Source organism: Anser anser (genome assembly GCF_964211835.1).
Source record: "Anser anser genome assembly, chromosome: 11".
NCBI lineage: Eukaryota > Metazoa > Chordata > Aves > Anseriformes > Anatidae > Anser > Anser anser.
The window spans coordinates 24,440,306-24,459,295 of NC_139732.1; the positions used below are offsets into that span (position 1 = coordinate 24,440,306).

The window sequence follows — 18,990 nt, forward strand, 5'->3', positions numbered from 1 at the left end:
GGACGGCTACAGGCCGCTCCTCGCCGCCTCCGGGCAGCGGGGGCGGGCCCGGCCGGCTGCCCCCTGCCGCGCCGGTCCCGCTTGGGCGGCCGGGGGCGGGGCGGGGCGGGCGGCCCCTGTCAGGCGGGGCCCTGCCCGGGGATGCTCCAGCGCGGGGCGGATCGGCGCCTTCCCGGGCTCCTCCCGCTGCCGCGGCGCCTTGGCCACGTCTGAAAGCGGCCCATTGTCTCCGTGGGGAGCGCGGATCCTCGCGGTGCCGGGAGGCGGCGGGGAGGTACGGCCGGGCCGGCGGGGGCGAAGGGCGTCTCGCAGGGCCCCTGCCGCGGCCGGCGAGCCGGGCGGGCGCGGGGTCCGCGGCGAGGACGGGCCCGTCCGACGGCAGCGCCCGCTCTCTTTCAGCCGCTCGCGCGCGCCGGTGACTTGGCGGCGGGGCTCCGCGCGGTGCGGTCGGTTGTGGTCAAGGGAACGCTGCTGAAAATTTGCCTTGTTTTTTTTTTTTTTTTTTTTTTCCTGTCTTTTCCTTCCCTAGAGAATATGGCTGATCCGAGTTAAGGTGTTTTTGCTGGAATTAGACGGTTAACTCAGGTGCTGTAGAGAGCATTTCCTGCCGTTCCGGGAAGTCCCTTCCCTCTTTTCTGCAGTGTCCAGCGTCTGTTTGTAGGTGAAAGCGGCGTGTAGGACGAACGACCTTGCCATAGTTTCTTACCTGTAACGGTTGTTTCCGTGGGGCTCTGCGCAGCGCGCCTCCGCCCTCACGTCCCCGGCCGCTCTGGGCCGCCGCCGCCCTGGTGCTGCCAAAGCCCGCGGCAGGGGAACGGTCGGTCACCGCAGGTGTCCCCACGGCCCCAGTTTTGCCATCCTTAGAAGCAGTCAACGCAGATCGGAAGACGCGAGGTCTGCTCAGTTGCAGTCTGTTTTCTGGTAGCTGAAAACACCTTGTGATCCTCAGCATGGAAAAACAGGTGTTGTAGGGCTATGCCTCAACACTGCTGTTTGTTCAAGGTGTACAACTTTATCTAACTCCAAACTGTTTTGGCCAAAAAAAAGAAGTAAAAAAAAAAATCAATTCCCGATACCTTTTATACGTGTATATATATATATAAAACTTTTATGGTCATATCATGAAATCTGTGGTATGTTTCATTGCATTATGAAGTGTTGAATCCTGATGGTTACCTGGGAGTGACTCCTGCATGTCTTTTACCACTAAATTGTAAAAGAAACGCTGTTTTCGAAAGCAGAAATAGCACTATCAGCTAAAATGCTAATATAACGTCAGAATTTGAAACATCTGATTATGGTACCTTTACTGTAGTTTAATTATTTCTGTTGTTGTACTTTCACCGTTAGGTTAAAATAATTAAGCAGGCAGTCCATTCAATGATTTAGCCATCAACAACTACTGGAAAGACTTTTAACTCTTTTTGAAGTACTGGTGGTTATAGAAGGCACCCTCTAAGCTTTTTAAATTATTATTATTTTTTATTTTTTACCACACATTGTTGACAGTGCAGCAAGCTTTTGTCTTTTGAAGATGTTCCATTTCCAGTTGTGGAATGCTATTGTTAAGCAATGTGTTGTCAGCTGTGTGATTTATAGGAAGAATTACTGTAATATTGTGCATTGTTCTCGGATCTGTTTTGTAATGTTCATGCATTTTCACTGTTTTGAGCAGCAAAATTGTTTCTAATGTAAGCTCACAGAAGCAATTCTTGTGGTGGTGATTTTATTTTGTTTTGTTTTGTTTTCTCTTATACGTATCGGTGTAATGTCTTATATCTGAAGTATGTAGTGAGTAAACACCTTCATAAAATGCAGACCTCCAAGTGACCTTTGCTCTGTTTATCAAGCCATGCACAAACATTTTCATATTAATCCCGTAAAATTCATGACACCAATATGATCGTTTTCACAGTCAGTACTGAGGTGTACCTTGGTGAATTATAAGTACATAAATCTTACGTACATTCAGCTCTAATGGTTGGTCTGAAAGTCAGTATTTAGTATATGACAATCATACTGGACAAAATAATTTTCAGCTAGTGAAAGCCTGAGGATATAATACATCATTGGATATTCATTCAAATTTGTATTTTTACATTTTGTGGAAGTTAATTTCTTTGTAATCTATAAAGACTTTGGCTTTAAAAAATACTTCATAAATATAAGCTGTTTTAAAAGAAAGTGTGCTTGAAATGTTCTTAGACACAAAATGGCTGGGGAAGACTTTGGCAAAGGCAGCTAAGATTCAGTTGCTCAGAACTCATTTTGTGGGAGCAGGTACTTGTAATTCTTCCCTCAGTTGTTTTCAGTTCTTTGCTTTATTCTAGTCCAAATTTTCAGTCTTCCTGCAACAAACGCAGATCTTTTTGTTCCGAGGGAGTCTTTCATGCCAGTCTTTTGCCCCAGGCTCAGAGAGCCCATATGCGCTGCTCTCTTTCTGTCTTTAGTATAATATAATAGGAGGATTTTTTTCTAACTCTAAAGTTAATTTTTGTTAATTTTCAGGTTGAATTCTGTACTGAAAGGAAGTTCACTCAACAGTAATGCTGTTCTCAGACCTGCAAAGATGTTTGCTTGATTACAATATTACTTGTCTCATGTGACAAATACCTCATGTGATGTCCCTAAAAGCATGAGGTAAATGATCATCCTCTGCACAAATTATTTCTTCCCTTCTCCATATTTTGGTACCATTTTAGGTCTGAAAAGTGTTCTGTTAATACCATTGTAACTGTTATTAAAATAATTTATGCTTAGCAGCATCTTTATGTATAAAAGCGTATATTGTGATACCAACTGTTGTGATACTTCAGACTTTGCAGGGACATGAAAGGTGTGAAGCAACTTGATGTCCGTATCAATCAGATTTTCTTGCAGCACCATTGCCACTTCTGTTCATTCTGGTCTCATGAGCGAATGAGAAGGTGTTTGCTAGAGGATCTGGTCACTGAGAAGGCATCTGAAGTGGCAGTAATGGGTAGGAAGTCCGGCTGCTGTTGTGCTCCCTTTCTGCCCGTGGTTCATATTCATCCTGGACATAGTCCTGGGCAACCTGTTCTGAGTGTCCCTGCTTGAGCAGGAGTTGGACCAGAAGACCTCCCGAAGTCCCTTCCAACCCCAATCGTCCAGTGATAGTGTGAGACTAACCAGGGTCCTTTAATCACTGTTTTGACATGGCAAAAGAATTGCAGTAGCTTGATGAAAAACACATGCTTTTTTGTTTATTGGTTTGTTTCACAGAAGGTGTGTGAGTTTATACCTTTCACTGTTCATTTCTACTTCGTAAGCTTGGCAGTTAGCTGTGTGGTTCTGTAATGTGAGTAGTGACCCAGGAGGCTTGAGGGACCGATCGTAAGGGAGGCCTAGCATAACTCCACCTGAAAAGTATATGTAAATAATTTCATGACACAATTATGCAGTAGATGTTCAAAAGGTCTAATAATTGTTACTGTAAAGATCTGAGTGTATGGCTCGAGATGTATTTTGTTGGCAGCTGTGATCTGGGGCTCCTCCTTTTGTAACTATGCCTTTTTCCCCCCCTTCCTTGTGCCAGCTCCGGTACTGTTATGTACAGTGTTGCGTTGCTTAGACACTAAAGAGCTAGGTTCAAAAAAATGAGTGAGTAGTTCTCTTCCAAGCTAGCAGACTGAAGTGGCTTAGCAGAGCGTCTGATAAGCATTGGGAACTATGCAAGGGAGGCTTAGTGGGCCTTGGGTTTCATCCTCAGAGGTGCTATTGCAGGCATGTGTCATGGATATTGGTGCAGCATTGATGCAAATGTGGAGTCACTGGACAAAATGTCCTTGCCTCAATGGGCAGCGTAACAAAATTGGGGATATCCATGGTTTTAGAGATAGATAAATGCTTTCGTGTAGCTACATAATGATATTATGTGATGAAGCAGGGAACATAATAAAACAGTGAAAAGGCATTTGTAGCTGAGTAGGTGAATATAAAGAGTATATCATGCAAGTGAAAGACGGTAGTTTGGGAGAAAAAAAATATTTCTGCTGCTTTTCTCGGCTTATAAACAAAAGTTTAGTAGCAAAATTGTGTTCATTTAAAATAGTGTTTATATCCTGACAAGACATTTGGGCAGTGGAAAGAGCTGAGACTGCCTGTTTCTACCATCTCTTTTAATTAACCATTTGTTTCAGCTTTCAGTACTAGTAAATAGTCTTTTTCATATTTCATAATGCTAGCACTAAGAACTTAGCTCACGTATTACCTCAAATGGGTTTGCATCTGTATTTGCTAGTATGTATTATTTGTTTTCAACAGTCCAGAGTGTGTTGGTATATCTGCCATTCATTGTAACAAGAAAAAAAATGTTTAAATGCAGTTAGATAGTAAATAGTTACATATAAAAGCCTTGATATGGTCTTTGTACCTGAGAATTCATATTTCCCTAAAACCCAGCCTGTTAACATACTAACTACTTTCAAGTGGAATCTGCTAAAGTGAGAGTACCAAGAGTCAGGTGACAAAAATCTCTAGGGAAAAGCTGTGAGGAGTGCATGTAGCTAATTCTAACTCAAAAATGGATAGTTCCTTAAATGCAATCTCAGAGTAATCAGTCATGGGGAATATGCACTCCATACGAAAGGCATGCATCAGCTGCTTGTTCCGTATAACATTTATAGCCAGAAGCTGCTTGAGGTTGCAAGTTTTCACCCATCTCCTGTAATTTTGAAAAATAGAAAATTGTGCACTATCATCAGTTGGTGTAGTGTCCTACAGTCACCACAGGGTGCAATGCTTACAGTTAATGAGAACATGATTTTAATTTCAGTACCCACAGTTGCTAATGTTCCCATCTACTCCTTTCAAGCGATAGAAACCCTTGTACTGTTAGACTGAGATTGAACTACAGTGGAGTGGAGTGACTAAGATTTTCTTTTTCCTTGGCAGCGTTTCCCAGAATCCAAGTTGAGACCTTTTTATATTTTTTATTGTTTTTATTCCAGCAGTTGAGCAGCCTCAACACAAGATTTCTTTCAGCATCAAACCTTCACTACAAACTTACTTTTACTGTGACTTTGTTGTAATGCATTTCTTTCTTTCTGTTTTCAACACCCGTCCATCTGCAGTTGTTCTCCTCTGAGTACTACTGATAAAGGAACCAAATAGTGCTGAACTATGTATATGAACATCTAAAGAAAGGTCTTACTAATGCAAGAGTTTGTATTGTGTAAGTTTTATCATTGTTACGCCATAGCATCAACGGCTCACCAGCATTTTCCTTCTCTTTTTCAGCGTTTTAAATTGCTTTTCCTCGGTGAGAATGGCAAGGATTCGGATCTCTAGCACAATTGTTATACTTTTTGTTATGGTTCAGACTGGATTCTTAGTCTTCATGTATGCCCGGTACAGTAGCTTCATGCTTCAGTCTGAGGAGAAGCCGTCTCAAGTCCACATCCTCATTCTCTCCTCCTGGCGGTCAGGATCTTCTTTTGTTGGTCAACTTTTCAGCCAGCACCCCAGTGTCTTCTACCTGATGGAGCCTGCCTGGCACGTATGGGTTACGATGTATCAGAACAGTGCCAAGGTCTTGCACATGGCAGTGCGGGACCTAGTCAGGTCGGTCTTTCTGTGTGACATGTCTGTGTTTGACGCTTACATGCCTTGGAAAAGAAACTTATCTGATCTTTTCCAGTGGGCAGTGAGTCGAGCTCTGTGTTCAGCTCCTGCTTGTGACTCCTTTCAGCGTACTGACATAACCAGTGAAATGGCGTGCAAGACTCTTTGTGGACGGTACCCATTCACCAAGGTGGAGGAAGCCTGTAAAACTTACAGCCATGTTGTCATCAAGGAGGTTCGGTTTTTTGACTTGAAGGTCCTCTACCCACTTCTCACTGATCCATCCCTGAACCTCAAAATCATTCACCTGGTCCGTGACCCCAGGGCAGTTGTCAAGTCACGAGAACAATCAGTCAAAGCATTAGCCCGTGACAATGGAATTGTTCTGAGTACCAATGGCACTAAAGTGGAAGATAGCAAATACAAAGTAATGCAAGAGATTTGTAGAAGTCATGTTCAGATTTATGAAACAGCTACTCTAAAACCACCTAGTTTCCTTAAAGATCGCTATCTAATGATCCGTTTTGAAGATCTGGTAAGAGATCCATTATCAGAAATCTCAGAAATGTATAAATTTGCAGATCTTAGTTTGACCCCCACACTCAAAAGTTGGGTCTATAACATCACCCATGGACAGGGGCCAGGAAGAAAAAAAGAAGCCTTCAAAATCACATCTCGAGATGCAGTTAATGTTTCCCAGGCCTGGAGAAATGTTCTTTCATTCCAGAAAATTAAGAAAATACAGGAAGTTTGCAAAGGTGCTATAAACATGCTTGGCTATCAGCTAGTGGATTCAGAAAAAGAACAAAGAGATCTGTCACTGGATTTAGTGTTGCCAAGAAGACAAAACCAATTCAGCTGGTCATCATTTAATCCAAAGAACTAAGATATTACTTTGAAAGATGGGGGTGAGGGGTGGGGAGTATTTATCTATTGTGCAGTACATAAGTAATTTGAAAATACCTGGCTGATGAGGTTAATTAGATTCCTGTCTGATGGTTTTCCAAGTAGTGTAAGCAGTTTCTTTTTTTTTTTTTTTCCTGAGTTCCGTACACTACAGAAAAACAACAAAAAACACATGAGAAATGCAGCAAGGTACTTGTGTGATTGCGAATTTACGGCAGAACTGGGCTGTTCTCATCATTGTTTTAAAAATATAATTTAAATACTTTGTATTAAAGAAGTTTGATCATTGATAATAGTTTACTTATAGGTCTGTGCTTTAAATACTCAAGAATTTCTGTCTTTAATTTGTGTATAGGGAACAAAGTAGAAACTGATCTCACTTTTTTACCTAGAATCACTTGACTTTTTTCTTTTGTTCTAAAGTTGTGCAGTTGTGTATTTTTTAGGCTTCCTTTGAAGCTTTTAATTTCAACATAAACATTCTCCAAGTGCAGGGATAACAGCAGTCGTTTTGTTTTAAAAGGCTTTAGAAGTAGCTTCACATACTGATAGATTTCTTAGAGCTTTGTCTGGAATGTCAGATTTTGTAGTCAGATATTTGAATGGGAAGTTGGCAGACAGCTCTATTCTTGGGATGGAAAAAAAAGAAAAGAGGTAAAGAAACTTTGAGGGGAGTCACTGTGGAAATATGTGGAATATAATGCTGTCCCAATTGTGTGTTTTAATGCTGTGACGGAGTAGGCACATACTTGATTCCACGAATGCAATTTACATCATTATCCCCTTTCTTCCACACTACAGGTATTATTACTGAAGGTCACTGAGAAACGTAAGGTGTCTCTTTTAATACTGTATTAAAGGCCAGCTGTGCTTACAGGGAGGGCATCCAATGCAAACCAGACATGCTCTGACGTGCCCGCAGTCCCGGTGACAGGAGAGTCCGTTTGCCCAGGCTGCCTTTCTCTGGCTACCTCCTCCATTCTTCTTGCCTTGCAGCTCCACACTGGGACTCTTCTTTCTTCCTTCTCCGCCATCGGACACTACAAAAAGGAAGGAGGACTTTGTGAGACGTGACAAGAGCCAGCTGCTGGGCCTGAAGGACAGTGGGATGCCCACCGTGCAGGGAGGTACCCCCAGGGCTACATCTCAGGAACCCTTCTTGTGCACACATGAGGCCCACAACACTTACTTTCTCCTCTACTTAGACATCCTAGTTCCCGCCCCACACACACACACACTTCCCAAGGACCTGCGTGCTCTGCTCAGGACCCTCCGGAGGTCCTGCAGGTCTTTCACATTTGTGCAGCAGCATCCTTTCCAGCTTGTACTGTGCTGCTATTGGTTCCATGCCCCCTCTGAGGACACCCACTGCCTTCTCAGATCCTGAGGGTTTTTTTTTTTGCTTTGTTTTCTTTTTTAACTGTATGTCAGAGGGCACGCAGCCAGGATGGCTGACCATAGTGTGTGGCACCCTCAGCAGTAAAAGCTGGGGCTAAGATGGGGCGGGTTGGAGTGGACGCTGGACTCCTTACTTTACTTTGCTTGTGCATGCTGCTTTTTCTGTGCCCGTTAAGCTGTCTTGACATCAACACGTGACTTTCCTTGCTTGCACCTTTCTGATTGTCTTCCCCCACCTGGCTTGGGAGAGGAAACGAGCAAGGGTCTGCCGGGCGCTCAGGGCTGCCTGGGGTGGCTAACCGACAACCCTTTTCTAAACGCCCGTACTTTGTTACTTCTTAGTTTTGAAAATGTTTTAATGAAGCCATGCTTAGGAGTATGCTTTAAAGTCGTGGAGGTGTTCGTGCTTTGAGGAAAAAGTTGCACCGAATTCTTAAACACCTTCAGAAAGGACTGTGACTTTCCTACAGTCAGCTCGGGTGGCAGTCACCGGCAAAACAGAGCACACTGGCAGCTTGGACCTTGGATGCCAAGTGCAAGGTGTTTCCTAAGTATAACATATACCCCCTTCTGAAGTTTACCTGTCTAGCATCAATTTGCCTCCAGCGGATTTTGGTATTCCCGAAAGGACTGGGATTAAAGAACAGGCATGTGCCTCAGCAGTGCAGAATTTTATTCTGCAGATAAAATTTCTTGTTCTGTGGTTACGTTTTCTGGTAGCTTGTATTTTGCAGGAAGCACTTATAAATATTTAGCTTACTTCCAAACAAGTAAAGACAAAGTCCTGTTACCTTTAGGCTAGGGCTACTTTTCCCTTCGGCTAGAAACGATAGGAAGATACCACCTGCTGCAAGCTTTGTTAGGAGAGGGCCAAGCATACCCAGACCTTCTTTTTTTTAAAAAAAAAAAAGGTTAAAAAAAAAAGGCACCACAGGGCAACCTCTGCCCTAAGTTGTGTAAACGCATAAAGCTGTGAGTGGCGGTTTGGTTTTTGGTTTTTTTTTTTTTTTTTTTTTTTTTAGCTCACACATCAGCACAGCTTAGTGCAAGGACATGGAGGTGCTTGAGAGAGTCCAGAGAAGGGCAGCGAAGCTGGTGAGGGGTCTGGAGAACAAGTCTTACGAGGAGTGGCTGAGGGAGCTGGGATTGTTCAGCCTGGAGAAGAGGAGGCTCAGGGGCGACCTTATCGCTCTTTACAGGTACCTTAAAGGAGGCTGTAGCGAGGTGGGGGTTGGTCTGTTCTCCTACGTGCCTGGTGACAGGACGAGGGGGAATGGGCTAAAGTTGCACCAGGGGAGGTTTAGGTTGGATATTAGGAAGAACTTCTTTACTGAAAGGGTTGTTAGGCATTGGAATGGGCTGCCTAGGGAAGTGGTTGAGTCACCATCCCTGGAGGTCTTTAAGAGACGTTTAGATGTAGAGCTTAGCGATATGGTTTAGTGGAGGACTTGTTAAGTGTTAGGTCAGAGGTTGGACTCGGTGATCTTGGAGGTCTCTTCCAACCTAGATGATTCTGTGTCTGCTTCGGGAAGCCGTGCCTGCCGCTCTGCTTCCGCGCATGCGCGGAGCGGGCCGACTCGCCTAAGGAGGGGGAGCCGGGCGGCGCCGCAGGACCCCTGCCCGCGGCAAAATGGCGGCGCCCTTCTCCGGAGTGGGAGCCGCGCCGGGCTGGCTCTGTACCGGCCTGGGAACCGAGGGCGGAAAGCGGCCTACAGAGCGTGCAGGCACTGAGGCTGGAAGCACTCCGTGATTGGCTGGGAATCGAGGGCGGAACTGCCGTCAGGACATGCCTTCACTGAGGACGGAAGTGGTGTCACGGCTCGCCTTCACTGAGGGCGGAAACGCTCCGTGATTGGCTCGGAGGAACCCAGGGCGGAGGTGCCGTGCAGGGCTTGCCGGCACTATGGGCGGAAGCTGTCGGGCCGGGCCGGGCTCGGCTCGGCTCGGGCCGGGCCGCTGAGGCGCGGCGCCGCAACGAGGTTGGTGGTCGGTGCCGCCCCGGGCCGGGCCGGGCCGGGCCGGGCCGGGAGGGGGCGAGGCGGCGGGCGGTTGGGGCGCCACGCGGTCGGCGGCTTCTGCGGAAACGGCCCTTGTGCGGGGCGGGGGCGGCGCCGGACCGGAGCGGACCGGGCGTGCGGCGGGGTCTGCACTGCGCGGGGCTTCGGGGGGCTGGGGGAGAGGGGCGCGGAGCGGCGGGAAGCGGCGGCGGGGGGGGGGGGCGGTTGTGTGCGCTTGGCCGGTCTTCCCCTCTGTGTCGGATGGACTGCTCCGTCCCGCGGCATGCTGGGAGCTGTAGTTCTGTGGTGCGCGGCCGGTCTTTCCTCGAGCCGGGGCCGGGGCCGGGGCCGGGCCGTGCGCGCCGGGAGGCGCAGGTTGCCGCTGGCTGCGAGCGCGGCTGCCGGCGGTGAGGCGAGCGAGAGCCTTCGGGGGCGCTTCCCCGGAGCGTCGGGCCGGGAGGGGTGGGGGCTGCGGCGGCCGGGCGCGGGTCCTCGCTGCGCTCGATCGTCGGGCTGCGCCTCGGAGGTTTTCCTCCCCCCGCGTGCTGACGGCCGGCTCTCTCCTTTCCCTGCGGCTCACCAGGGCAGAAGCAGCTCCCCGCCGCTGGGCCCCCCGCGGGGTTTGTCGCCGAGCGAAGGTGGCGCGGCAGCTGAAGGGAGGAAAGCTGCAGCTGGCGTGCTGCAGTCGCAGGTTTCCCAGGAGAAAGAGCAGCCCGTCTGTCCAGGTAAGTCGCAGCAACCTTTGGGAGAAACTGAGGTGTGCTCGTAAACTTCCTGCAGCCCAAGCTCAAAGGCTTAATCGAATTTGCAGAAGCGCGAACTGCTCGGCGCGGGGAAGCGCAAAGGAAAGCCGTGTGGTGCCTGCCGAGCTGTAGTAGCTTCTTAGACCTAGAATGAATTGGCCTGTCGAGCTCTGTCTCTTTGTTGCTCAGTCTTTGGTACAAGAGGCTAACCTTTGTCCCACCTCAGCTTTCAGAGTTGTCCTAGAAATAAACCGGTGCTTGCAGGGCTTTCCAGAACGCTGATTGTGGTCGGTCAAGACAGACATGAGAGGCAATTTCTGCCTGTCTGTCTGTCTACTGGTTATGTCCCGAGAGTTTTGCTTGACCTGTGTGCAACAAAAGAGGCCTTGGGCCCGTACTGAGCAGCGAGAGAAAGCAAAACTCCAGGTAAGCGCTGGCCGTGGCAAAGTTGCTTGGGAATTGAGCGGCTGGGGGCTTTCCAGTGGAACTCAGTATGCAGACAGAAACGTGACCTTCAAGGTCCCTGTCTGCCTTGCGTTGAAGCTGTGGTGTTTGACCCATAACTGTATGGAGTTGCTAAATCCTAGAGTGGATGATGGAGACATCCCTGGTTCAGCCTTTTTTGCCACAGTCATTGCAGAAATGTTGGAAAAGTGAGTATTATCACTCTCTTTAAATTCACCTTTTAAAGTATTCTTTCTGCAGACTCCTGTCTGTGGTTTAGGTACTTGATTTGCGTGAAACAGAGCCAGACTCTCCTATTAACTAGCGCCCCGATTGAAATTCCCTGTCGTTGGAGAACAGGAACTATAAATGGTGCTTGGCAGTTTAAAATCTCTTGGCTTCTACGGAGGCTAACTTGCCAAAGCGAATAGGAAGTAGCCTAAAGTTCGGTAAAGACGCTGAATAGAAAAGGTCCTCTTCTTGACGGGAAAAGAGCTTCGCAGAACATGAGCTCTGTTTCCCGTAGGGCTCCCTACTTACCCACCCGTTCAGCGATTATTGCAAGCTTCGACTGGTCCCCTCAGGTCCAATATCGCACAAGCGTTGTGCCGCAGACGGTGCCTTAGCTTACTTTCCATCTCGTGCTGCGTTACTTATACCCGCAGAAGACTTACTTCAGCGTCAAATAAACCCCGTGCGAAGCGTCCCCGAATCATGCCAGTGGGACCATCCCGTTGTGGCTGGTAAAATCCAGGAACAGGACGATGCTTGGAGGAACGTAACCTATGGAGGAGCAGGCAACAGTCTCCTGTTAGGCAACAGGTTTTCGAGACTGGTTTTCCCACCCCCCCGCGCATTTTGAAGGAGGCAGTCCCTAAGCTGATGCAATCCAACTGCATCTAAGCTGTAGGTTGTTACTTCCATAAGTTATAAAGGAACTTAACTTTTTTTTGTTTGTTTGTTTGTTTGTTTTTTAAATCGAGGCTCGTGTGCGTGCGTTTGGCTTGTTCCGATGGCTGGTGTAGATGATTGCTCACGTGCCCCAAAGCTCCCTGTGCTGATGTTGGATCTGCCCCTCGGTAAAGGACGGCATCCCGTGTGTTCAGCTTTTCTTCCTTACTGTGTCATATGTATGTATGTCTTTATTTACTTTTCTGAAATAAAGGGTGGATTTTTCATGGGTCTCTCTGTGAGCGTATCGAACCAGGCCGCAGTAAATGCGCGTAAGCGAGTAGGCTGCAGCGCGTACTGGGCAGTATCGGAGTGCTACCCTGCTAGCAGTGGAGAGCCAGGTGAAGGTGTCCAGGGTAAGGGCTTGTTCTGCCTCAGGTTGAACGGAAAGTTTCTGAAGTTGAGCATCCCGGGGGATGTTTGTAGGACTGTTGTTAGACGATAAAAGTTCAGATGGCTGTCGACAAAGGGGATTTTGTTGGCTCTTTTAGATAGCTATTCCTACCAAAGATCGCATCGGTTACAAAAGGTTGTAGTAACCTCGCAGTCTCTATGTTCTGTAGCGTCTGTAGCAAAATAAACTGGCAGATGAATAAATGAGCAGGTACAAATACACGTGACTCTACAGCTGAGATAAAATAACATGCAGTTTCTTCTGTGTTTTGTCTTTCAAAGCACATTGTTGCCGAGCGCCTGAGCTTTTTGCTCGCGTTACCGAGGCAAGGAATGGCTGCGCTTCTTCCCCCCTCATCCCTCTCTTTTTTTTTTTTTTTCTCCTCCTCTCCCTTGATGACAGGGACTCGAAATGTTTTCCTCAGATGTCCACGTGAAAATTTAAAAAAAAAAAAAAAAAAAAGGCGATGGTGAACACTGACAGAATTGGGTGACTTTTTCAAGGTAGAGGGCAAAGAACGTGGAAATTTCTAGTACGTTAGCGTTACTCTGTTAACAGAACCAACGTACACGCCGCTTGCTGTTCCTAGTTTTTTGGTTTGGTTTTCCTTTCAGTAGTCTCCCCAAAGGCTCCACAAAGGACACCTTGTGTATCTTTTCTGTTCTTCCAGGATTCATTCGTCAGGAAAGATGACCGTGAAATCTGAGGGCTGTGGACGAGGGCTGTGGAACCATCTGGTAGATGGTTGTTGCAGTTGCCTTTGGTCACGTCATTCGTCCTTTTAGCTTGCCCTTTACTTTACCTTGAGTGGAATTTTTCTTGCCACGCTATGTTTGCAGTGGTAACATTGCTGCCGAGGTGTTTTTTGACTAAAAATGATCTTAACTGTAGTAGTGAATTCACAGCGTGTGGCTTTGTGTACTGACTCCCATGATCACAACTTTTTTTTTTTTTTCCTTTGTCATAGATAGGAGAAAAGCTCTTTCCAGAGAGATGGAGAAGGAATTGATTATACCTCTGCCTCATCCTGTGAGACCGGAAGACGGTGAGTGACTAACTGTAAGCTGCGATTCTCAGGAGTCGCATGGCTAAGAGTCTCGGGTTCCTTCTCTGCCTGACCCCCAGGGCCTTAGGCATGGGAAATCTTAGGCTTAATGTTTTTCCCTATGAAATACTGTCACGCTAAGGGGCGTAGCTGACTAACTGTTACGGGTCTGGTCGGATTCAGGTTACTGAACTATCACGGTCACGGATTCACCAATAACGTAGCACGCCCTCGCTCTAGTCGCGTTCAATGAGAACTGTCACGGCTAGGAACAATGCAATGAACAGCAATTTATTACAGCAACAAGGACACAGGTTCTTTGGATCGCCAGCGATAAATTCACTGTCCGCGAAAGCAAGCGAGCACGCATGAAATACACAGGTACTCGTCCTGGCTGTTAATGCATTAAAAGGCACAAAGGCTCTAGAGATTTCTAAGTTTCCAAGGAGACACCTGGTACAACCAAGCGTTCAAATATTACCCCACGGCGTCCCAGTGCGGGGGGAAGAGAGGCTCAGCCAGTCGACTGATCCTGGAAGTCAGAAAGGTATCCTTGGTGATGGTATCTTCCCTAACACCCCCTTTCACTTAAGACAGTTTACATTTATTTTCTCTCCTTTAGGTGGGGCTTGAGTGACTCTAGTCAGGCATACCTTGGTTATGTTTGGTGTAAAGTTTTCTTGCTTTCGTTTAAAGGTAGAGGGGTCTGAGAAACTCAGAGCATGCCCTCAGTGAGGGGTGGTCGCACCTTGGAGATACGGAGCTTTTGGGATGGAGGTGTGTTTTGGTATTATGATGATACTAGAATGAGCAAAAGTTCCCTAGAGTGCAGTGTTTTGTTAAAAACATGACAGGTCGTTGGCTCAGGGTAGCAAACGTGCAGCTTATTGGTCTCAGTGTGCACAAGAGCATCTGGTCCCCATCTGGTCGCAGAGCCTATCCGTGGTGTTTCCACTCCGCTTTACGCTCCGTCCCCTTCCTTAGAGTCAGCACACCAAGTTCCCCTAGTGCGATAGCACGTAAAGTTGGAGGCCTAGGGAACGCTTAGGTAGCGCAGCTGCCCTCCACCCTGAAGGCTTCTTCGATGCTGTACACTTTCTTTAAAAGGTGAATATGAGTTTAATTTGCCTTGTTACTTAAGGCAATTACTCCGCAACTGCCCAAAGCAGCGACAGTGAGAAGCCCACTTCCAGCATCAGCTCCCCACGCAGGGATGGACGGACGGACAGACGGACGCCGCTCTTTGCCTTGCCCGCCAGGGGAAGGGGAGAACGACCGGGCAGGGAGCCCCACCGCAACCCCCTCCCGGGAGTCCTGCACAGCAGTTTAATAAAGTTTGCTTTCTGGCCCATGCCCCCTTTGGTGGTTGCCATCCGGGGAAGTGGCTGTCACTGTCTGTGTGTGGGTGCAGGTTCCGTAGCGGGGTGGGTGTGGAGGGGGGGGGGTGGCCCCGTGTCCACCGGCCGCGGGATGCTGACGACCCCTCGGAGTGCGGGGCCAGCCCTGCCGGGTGGGGGGGGCAGCTCGCTGCTGTCTTTGCTCCCCGGGCTGGGGGGACTGCTCTGTGTGGCGGGGGCTGCTTGCAGAGGCGCAAGTGGGGAGGGGGCTGGGGGTTCCCGGCAGGACCCCCAGGGCAGGGGATGGCGTTGTGGAGGCCGGGTCCCGGGGGATTGGCGGCTGGGGCAGGGAAAGCCCAGGTAGGGGTGGCATGGGGTGGCAGGCACAGGTCTGTGGGTGCTGGGCTCCAGGTGGGGAAGCCTGGAGCTGGCTCTGTGCTGTCTGCAGTGTCAAGCCGCCAGGAGCACCATTCCCCCAGCAAGCCGGGAGTTGTGGTCATTGGGCTCAGAGCATCCCATTGCCCGCGTTGGGTTCGTTGTTATTATCTCCCTGCCTTTTTTGTCCCGATAAAAAATGTACTGTTTCAGCTTGCCGCCGCTCAGCTTCCCAGCCGTGAGCGGCATGTTGCTCAAGGCAGACACTTCCTCCCTGAGGCGGCGTGGGGTGCAAATTTCTGCTGTTTTCGTTTGTGCTTTCTCTGAGAAAATGGTCTGGGAAGCCGTCCCTGCTGCCCTCAGGACGCATCCTGCCGGCGAGAAGCGGGTACTGCAGGCGCCTTGGGTCAGCGCATGCGCGGTGGCGCCCCCTGGGGCCCTCTGCGCCACCTGGTGGCGAAAAGTGGGTACTGCAGGCGCCTCGGGGCCCCGCATACGCTGTGGCGCCCTCTGCCGCCGCCTGGTGGCCAAAAGTGGGTACTGCAGGCGCCTCGGGGCCGCGCATACGCTGTGGCGCCCTCTGCGCCACCAGGTGGCGAAAAGTGGGTACTGCAGGCGCCTCGGGGCCGCGCATACGCTGTGGCGCCCTCTGCCGCCGCCTGGTGGCCAAAAGTGGGTACTGCAGGCGCCTCGGGGCCGCGCATACGCTGTGGCGCCCCCTGGCGCCACCAGGTGGCAAAAAGTGGGTACTGCAGGCGTCTCGGGACCGCGCATACGCTGTGGCGCCCTCTGCCGCCGCCTGGTGGCCAAAAGTGGGTACTGCAGGCGCCCCGGGGCCGCGCATGCGCGGTGGCGCCCCCTGGCGCCCTCTGCCGCCGCCTGGTGGCCAAAAGTGGGTACTGCAGGCGCCCCGGGGCCCCGCATGCGCGGTGGCGCCCCCTGGCGCCCTCTTCTGCCGCCTGGTGGCCAAAAGTGGGTACTGCAGGCGCCCCGGGGCCACGCATGCGCGGTGGCGCCCCCTGCCGCCCTCTGCCGCCGCCTGGTGGCCAAAAGTGGGTACTGCAGGCGCCCCGGGGCCGCGCATGCGCTGTGGCGCCCCCTGGCGCCCTCTTCTGCCGCCTGGTGGCCAAAAGTGGGTACTGCAGGCGCCCCGGGGCCACGCATGCGCGGTGGCGCCCCTGGCGCCCTCTGCCGCCGCCTGGTGGCCAAAAGTGGGTACTGTAGGCGGCGCGGGGCCGCGCATGCGCGGTGGCGCCCCTGGCGCCCTCTGCCGCCGCCTGGTGGCCAAAAGTGGGTACTGCAGGCGCCGCGGGGCCGCGCATGCGCGGTGGCGCCCCCTGGCGCCCTCTGCCGCCGCCTGGTGGCCAAAAGTGGGTACTGCAGGCGCCGCGGGGCCGCGCATGCGCGGTGGCGCCCCCTGGCGCCCTCTGCCGCCGCCTGGTGGCCAAAAGTGGGTACTGCAGGCGCCGCGGGGCCGCGCATGCGCGGTGGCGCCCCCTGGCGCCCTCTGCCGCCGCCTGCTGGCCAAAAGTGGGTACTGCAGGCGCCCCGGGGCCCCGCATGCGCGGTGGCGCCCTCTGCCGCCGCCTGGTGGCCAAAAGTGGGTACTGCAGGCGCCGCGGGGCCGCGCATGCGCGGTGGCGCCCCCTGGCGCCCTCTGCCGCCGCCTGGTGGCCAAAAGTGGGTACTGCAGGCGCCCCGGGGCCCCGCATGCGCGGTGGCGCCATCTGGCGCCCTCTGCCGCCGCCTGGTGGCCAAAAGTGGGTACTGCAGGCGCCGCGGGGCCGCGCATGCGCTGTGGCGCCCCCTGGCGCCCTCTTCTGCCGCCTGGTGGCCAAAAGTGGGTACTGCAGGCGCCCCGGGGCCACGCATGCGCGGTGGCGCCCCTGGCGCCCTCTGCCGCCGCCTGGTGGCCAAAAGTGGGTACTGCAGGCGCCCCGGGGCCGCGCATGCGCTGTGGCGCCCTCTGGCGCCCTCTGCCGCCGCCTGGTGGCCAAAAGTGGGTACTGCAGGCGCCCCGGGGCCGCGCATGCGCGTTGGCGCCCCCTGGCGCCCTCTGCCGCCGCCTGGTGGTCAAAAGTGGGTACTGCAGGCGCCGCGGGGCCGCGAGTGATGTTACTACATCATTTACTACATTTTTTCCTGCGAGTGATGTTACTACATTGATTTTGGTTTTGGGGTGTAATCTGTTATGCTGCTAGATTTTTCTTCCTGTGCAGAAGAAAAGTTGAGCTAATTCCAGTTAGCTTCAGTAACTTGCTTTCTCATATTGTCATTTCAATATTCAAAGCTGAAGCAAAAGCATTGGTATTGTTGCTTCTAGAGAGACGCCAGTTCTCCGGTCTGCACTCTGCATGCTGTTCAGATAAGCTAGAAAAACATAAAGGAAAAGAAAAACAGCTGCTGCTTCTCCTGCTCTCTTTCTGCTTTCTACTTTCTTGTGCTTTGCCCCTCCCCTTTCCCAGGTGGTTGGCTTTGGGTTCCAGGCAGGGCCTAATGGTAATTGAGTCACAGGCATCCCATCAGAGAGCTCATTCTGCCTGGGCTGCAGTTTGGGGTAAGTGCTTTGTTTTTGCTTCAGTCAGTTGCAGGGGTCTTTAGGTGGGTCAGAGTCTACGGACTGATGCGTTTCCAAGTAGAGATAGGTACGTCCTTCTTTGTTAGGTAACAACTAGTAGGATCCTTGCTGATCTTGGCTGGAATAATAATAATTCACAACACAGAAATCATATGAGAGATTTGGGGTCAGAATGGGAAAGTACTCGTGGATGAATCCCAAGGACCTGGTATCCCAAGGTCTCTTGAAAGTTCATTTTGTGATTAAAGCCTGGCAAGATACACAGAAAAAGCTCCAGAAGGTGGGGGGATGTAGTGAACAGTCACTGTGGGGGGCCCTCCTGCGGGAGGCCCTGGAGGTGTATATCGGGAGGGGAGATGAGAAGGAAAAGCAGAGAGCGAAACTAATGGTATTGACAGCGTAGCAGGTAGTGAGGCAGAGGGTTGGAGAGAGAGGAAGAAAATCATCTGGGGGAGTCAGGGCCAGGATGGAAAGGAGAGGAAGAGAGATGAAGGAATAGCAGGCAAGGAAAGACAGGCTTTGAAGTGTGGCCAGGCTGGTCGTTTCAAATAGGAATATCCAGAGTGGAAGAAGGAGGAGAGAAGGAAAATGGGAAAGTACAGGCTGGAGAAAGATAGAAGTGTTAAAAAGGGTTATTGAAGGTGTTAAAGGTGGGGTATGTAGTGTTTGACAGGGCTGTTTGAAGTTGAATGAGCAGGGAAAGAGGATGAAGGCATTATCTAAGTAACAGTCTAGAAGTTTTGGTATATTTGCTGTGGTGTTTGGTCAGTTTCCCAAGTATGGGGGGGGGGGGCGGGCAGCCTGCTCCACCCCCCCTCTCCCCCCCCCAAACCTTGGTATGTGAACCTAATACACTGGGGCAGCTAGATCATTACTGGCTTGTAAAGTATCAGGGATTAAATTAACTAATGAAACCCTAAAAGTGATGGGGGTAGAAGGGGCTGGGATAACAGCCCCACTTTTGGGGGATACCAGGCTGAGAGTAGGGGATAAAATGATTACTGGGCAATTACTGTATGTACCAAAGGCAGGGACTAACTTGTTGGGAAGGGATTTGATGATGAAATTGGGCATTCAAATAGCAAATTGTTAGACTGGAATAACAGTGTTATTAATGGAGTGCTCTCAGGCCCTGAGAGCAAAGATCTATTCACCTCTGACTGGAAAGACCCTGAAATGGGGGCGGAAGCAACAATACAGATGGACAGTTTTACCTCAGGGGTTTACAGGGCCACCAAT

General features: G+C 50.5%; 1 protein-coding gene across 34 annotated transcripts; it reads left to right on the plus strand.

Moving 5' to 3' along the window:
* Window positions 1–70: 70 nt before the first annotated feature.
* Window positions 71–14,814, plus strand: LOC310879923 (carbohydrate sulfotransferase 5-like). 34 transcript variants are annotated; one of them, XR_014571232.1, is made up of 10 exons: window positions 2,509–2,640; window positions 5,260–9,086; window positions 9,395–9,866; window positions 10,468–10,609; window positions 10,854–11,280; window positions 11,737–11,893; window positions 12,055–12,201; window positions 13,384–13,461; window positions 13,645–14,008; window positions 14,580–14,814. XR_014571232.1 is itself a non-coding variant. In XM_083794971.1 (4 exons), the coding sequence occupies exons 3-4, from the start codon at window positions 2,636–2,638 to the stop codon at window positions 6,467–6,469; spliced, it is 1,215 nt and encodes a 404-aa protein (XP_083651097.1). In that variant the 5' UTR covers window positions 151–274; window positions 530–585; window positions 2,509–2,635; the 3' UTR covers window positions 6,470–6,782. The 34 variants fall into 34 exon arrangements, 3 of the variants coding, with proteins under 3 accessions (XP_083651098.1, XP_083651096.1, XP_083651097.1); XR_014571240.1 differs by lacking the exons at window positions 10,854–11,280; window positions 11,737–11,893 and adding an exon at window positions 14,158–14,238 and having other exon boundaries at window positions 14,569–14,814; XR_014571241.1 differs by lacking the exons at window positions 10,854–11,280; window positions 11,737–11,893 and adding an exon at window positions 14,158–14,238 and having other exon boundaries at window positions 14,603–14,814.
* The last annotated feature ends 4,176 nt before the right edge of the window (window positions 14,815–18,990 follow it).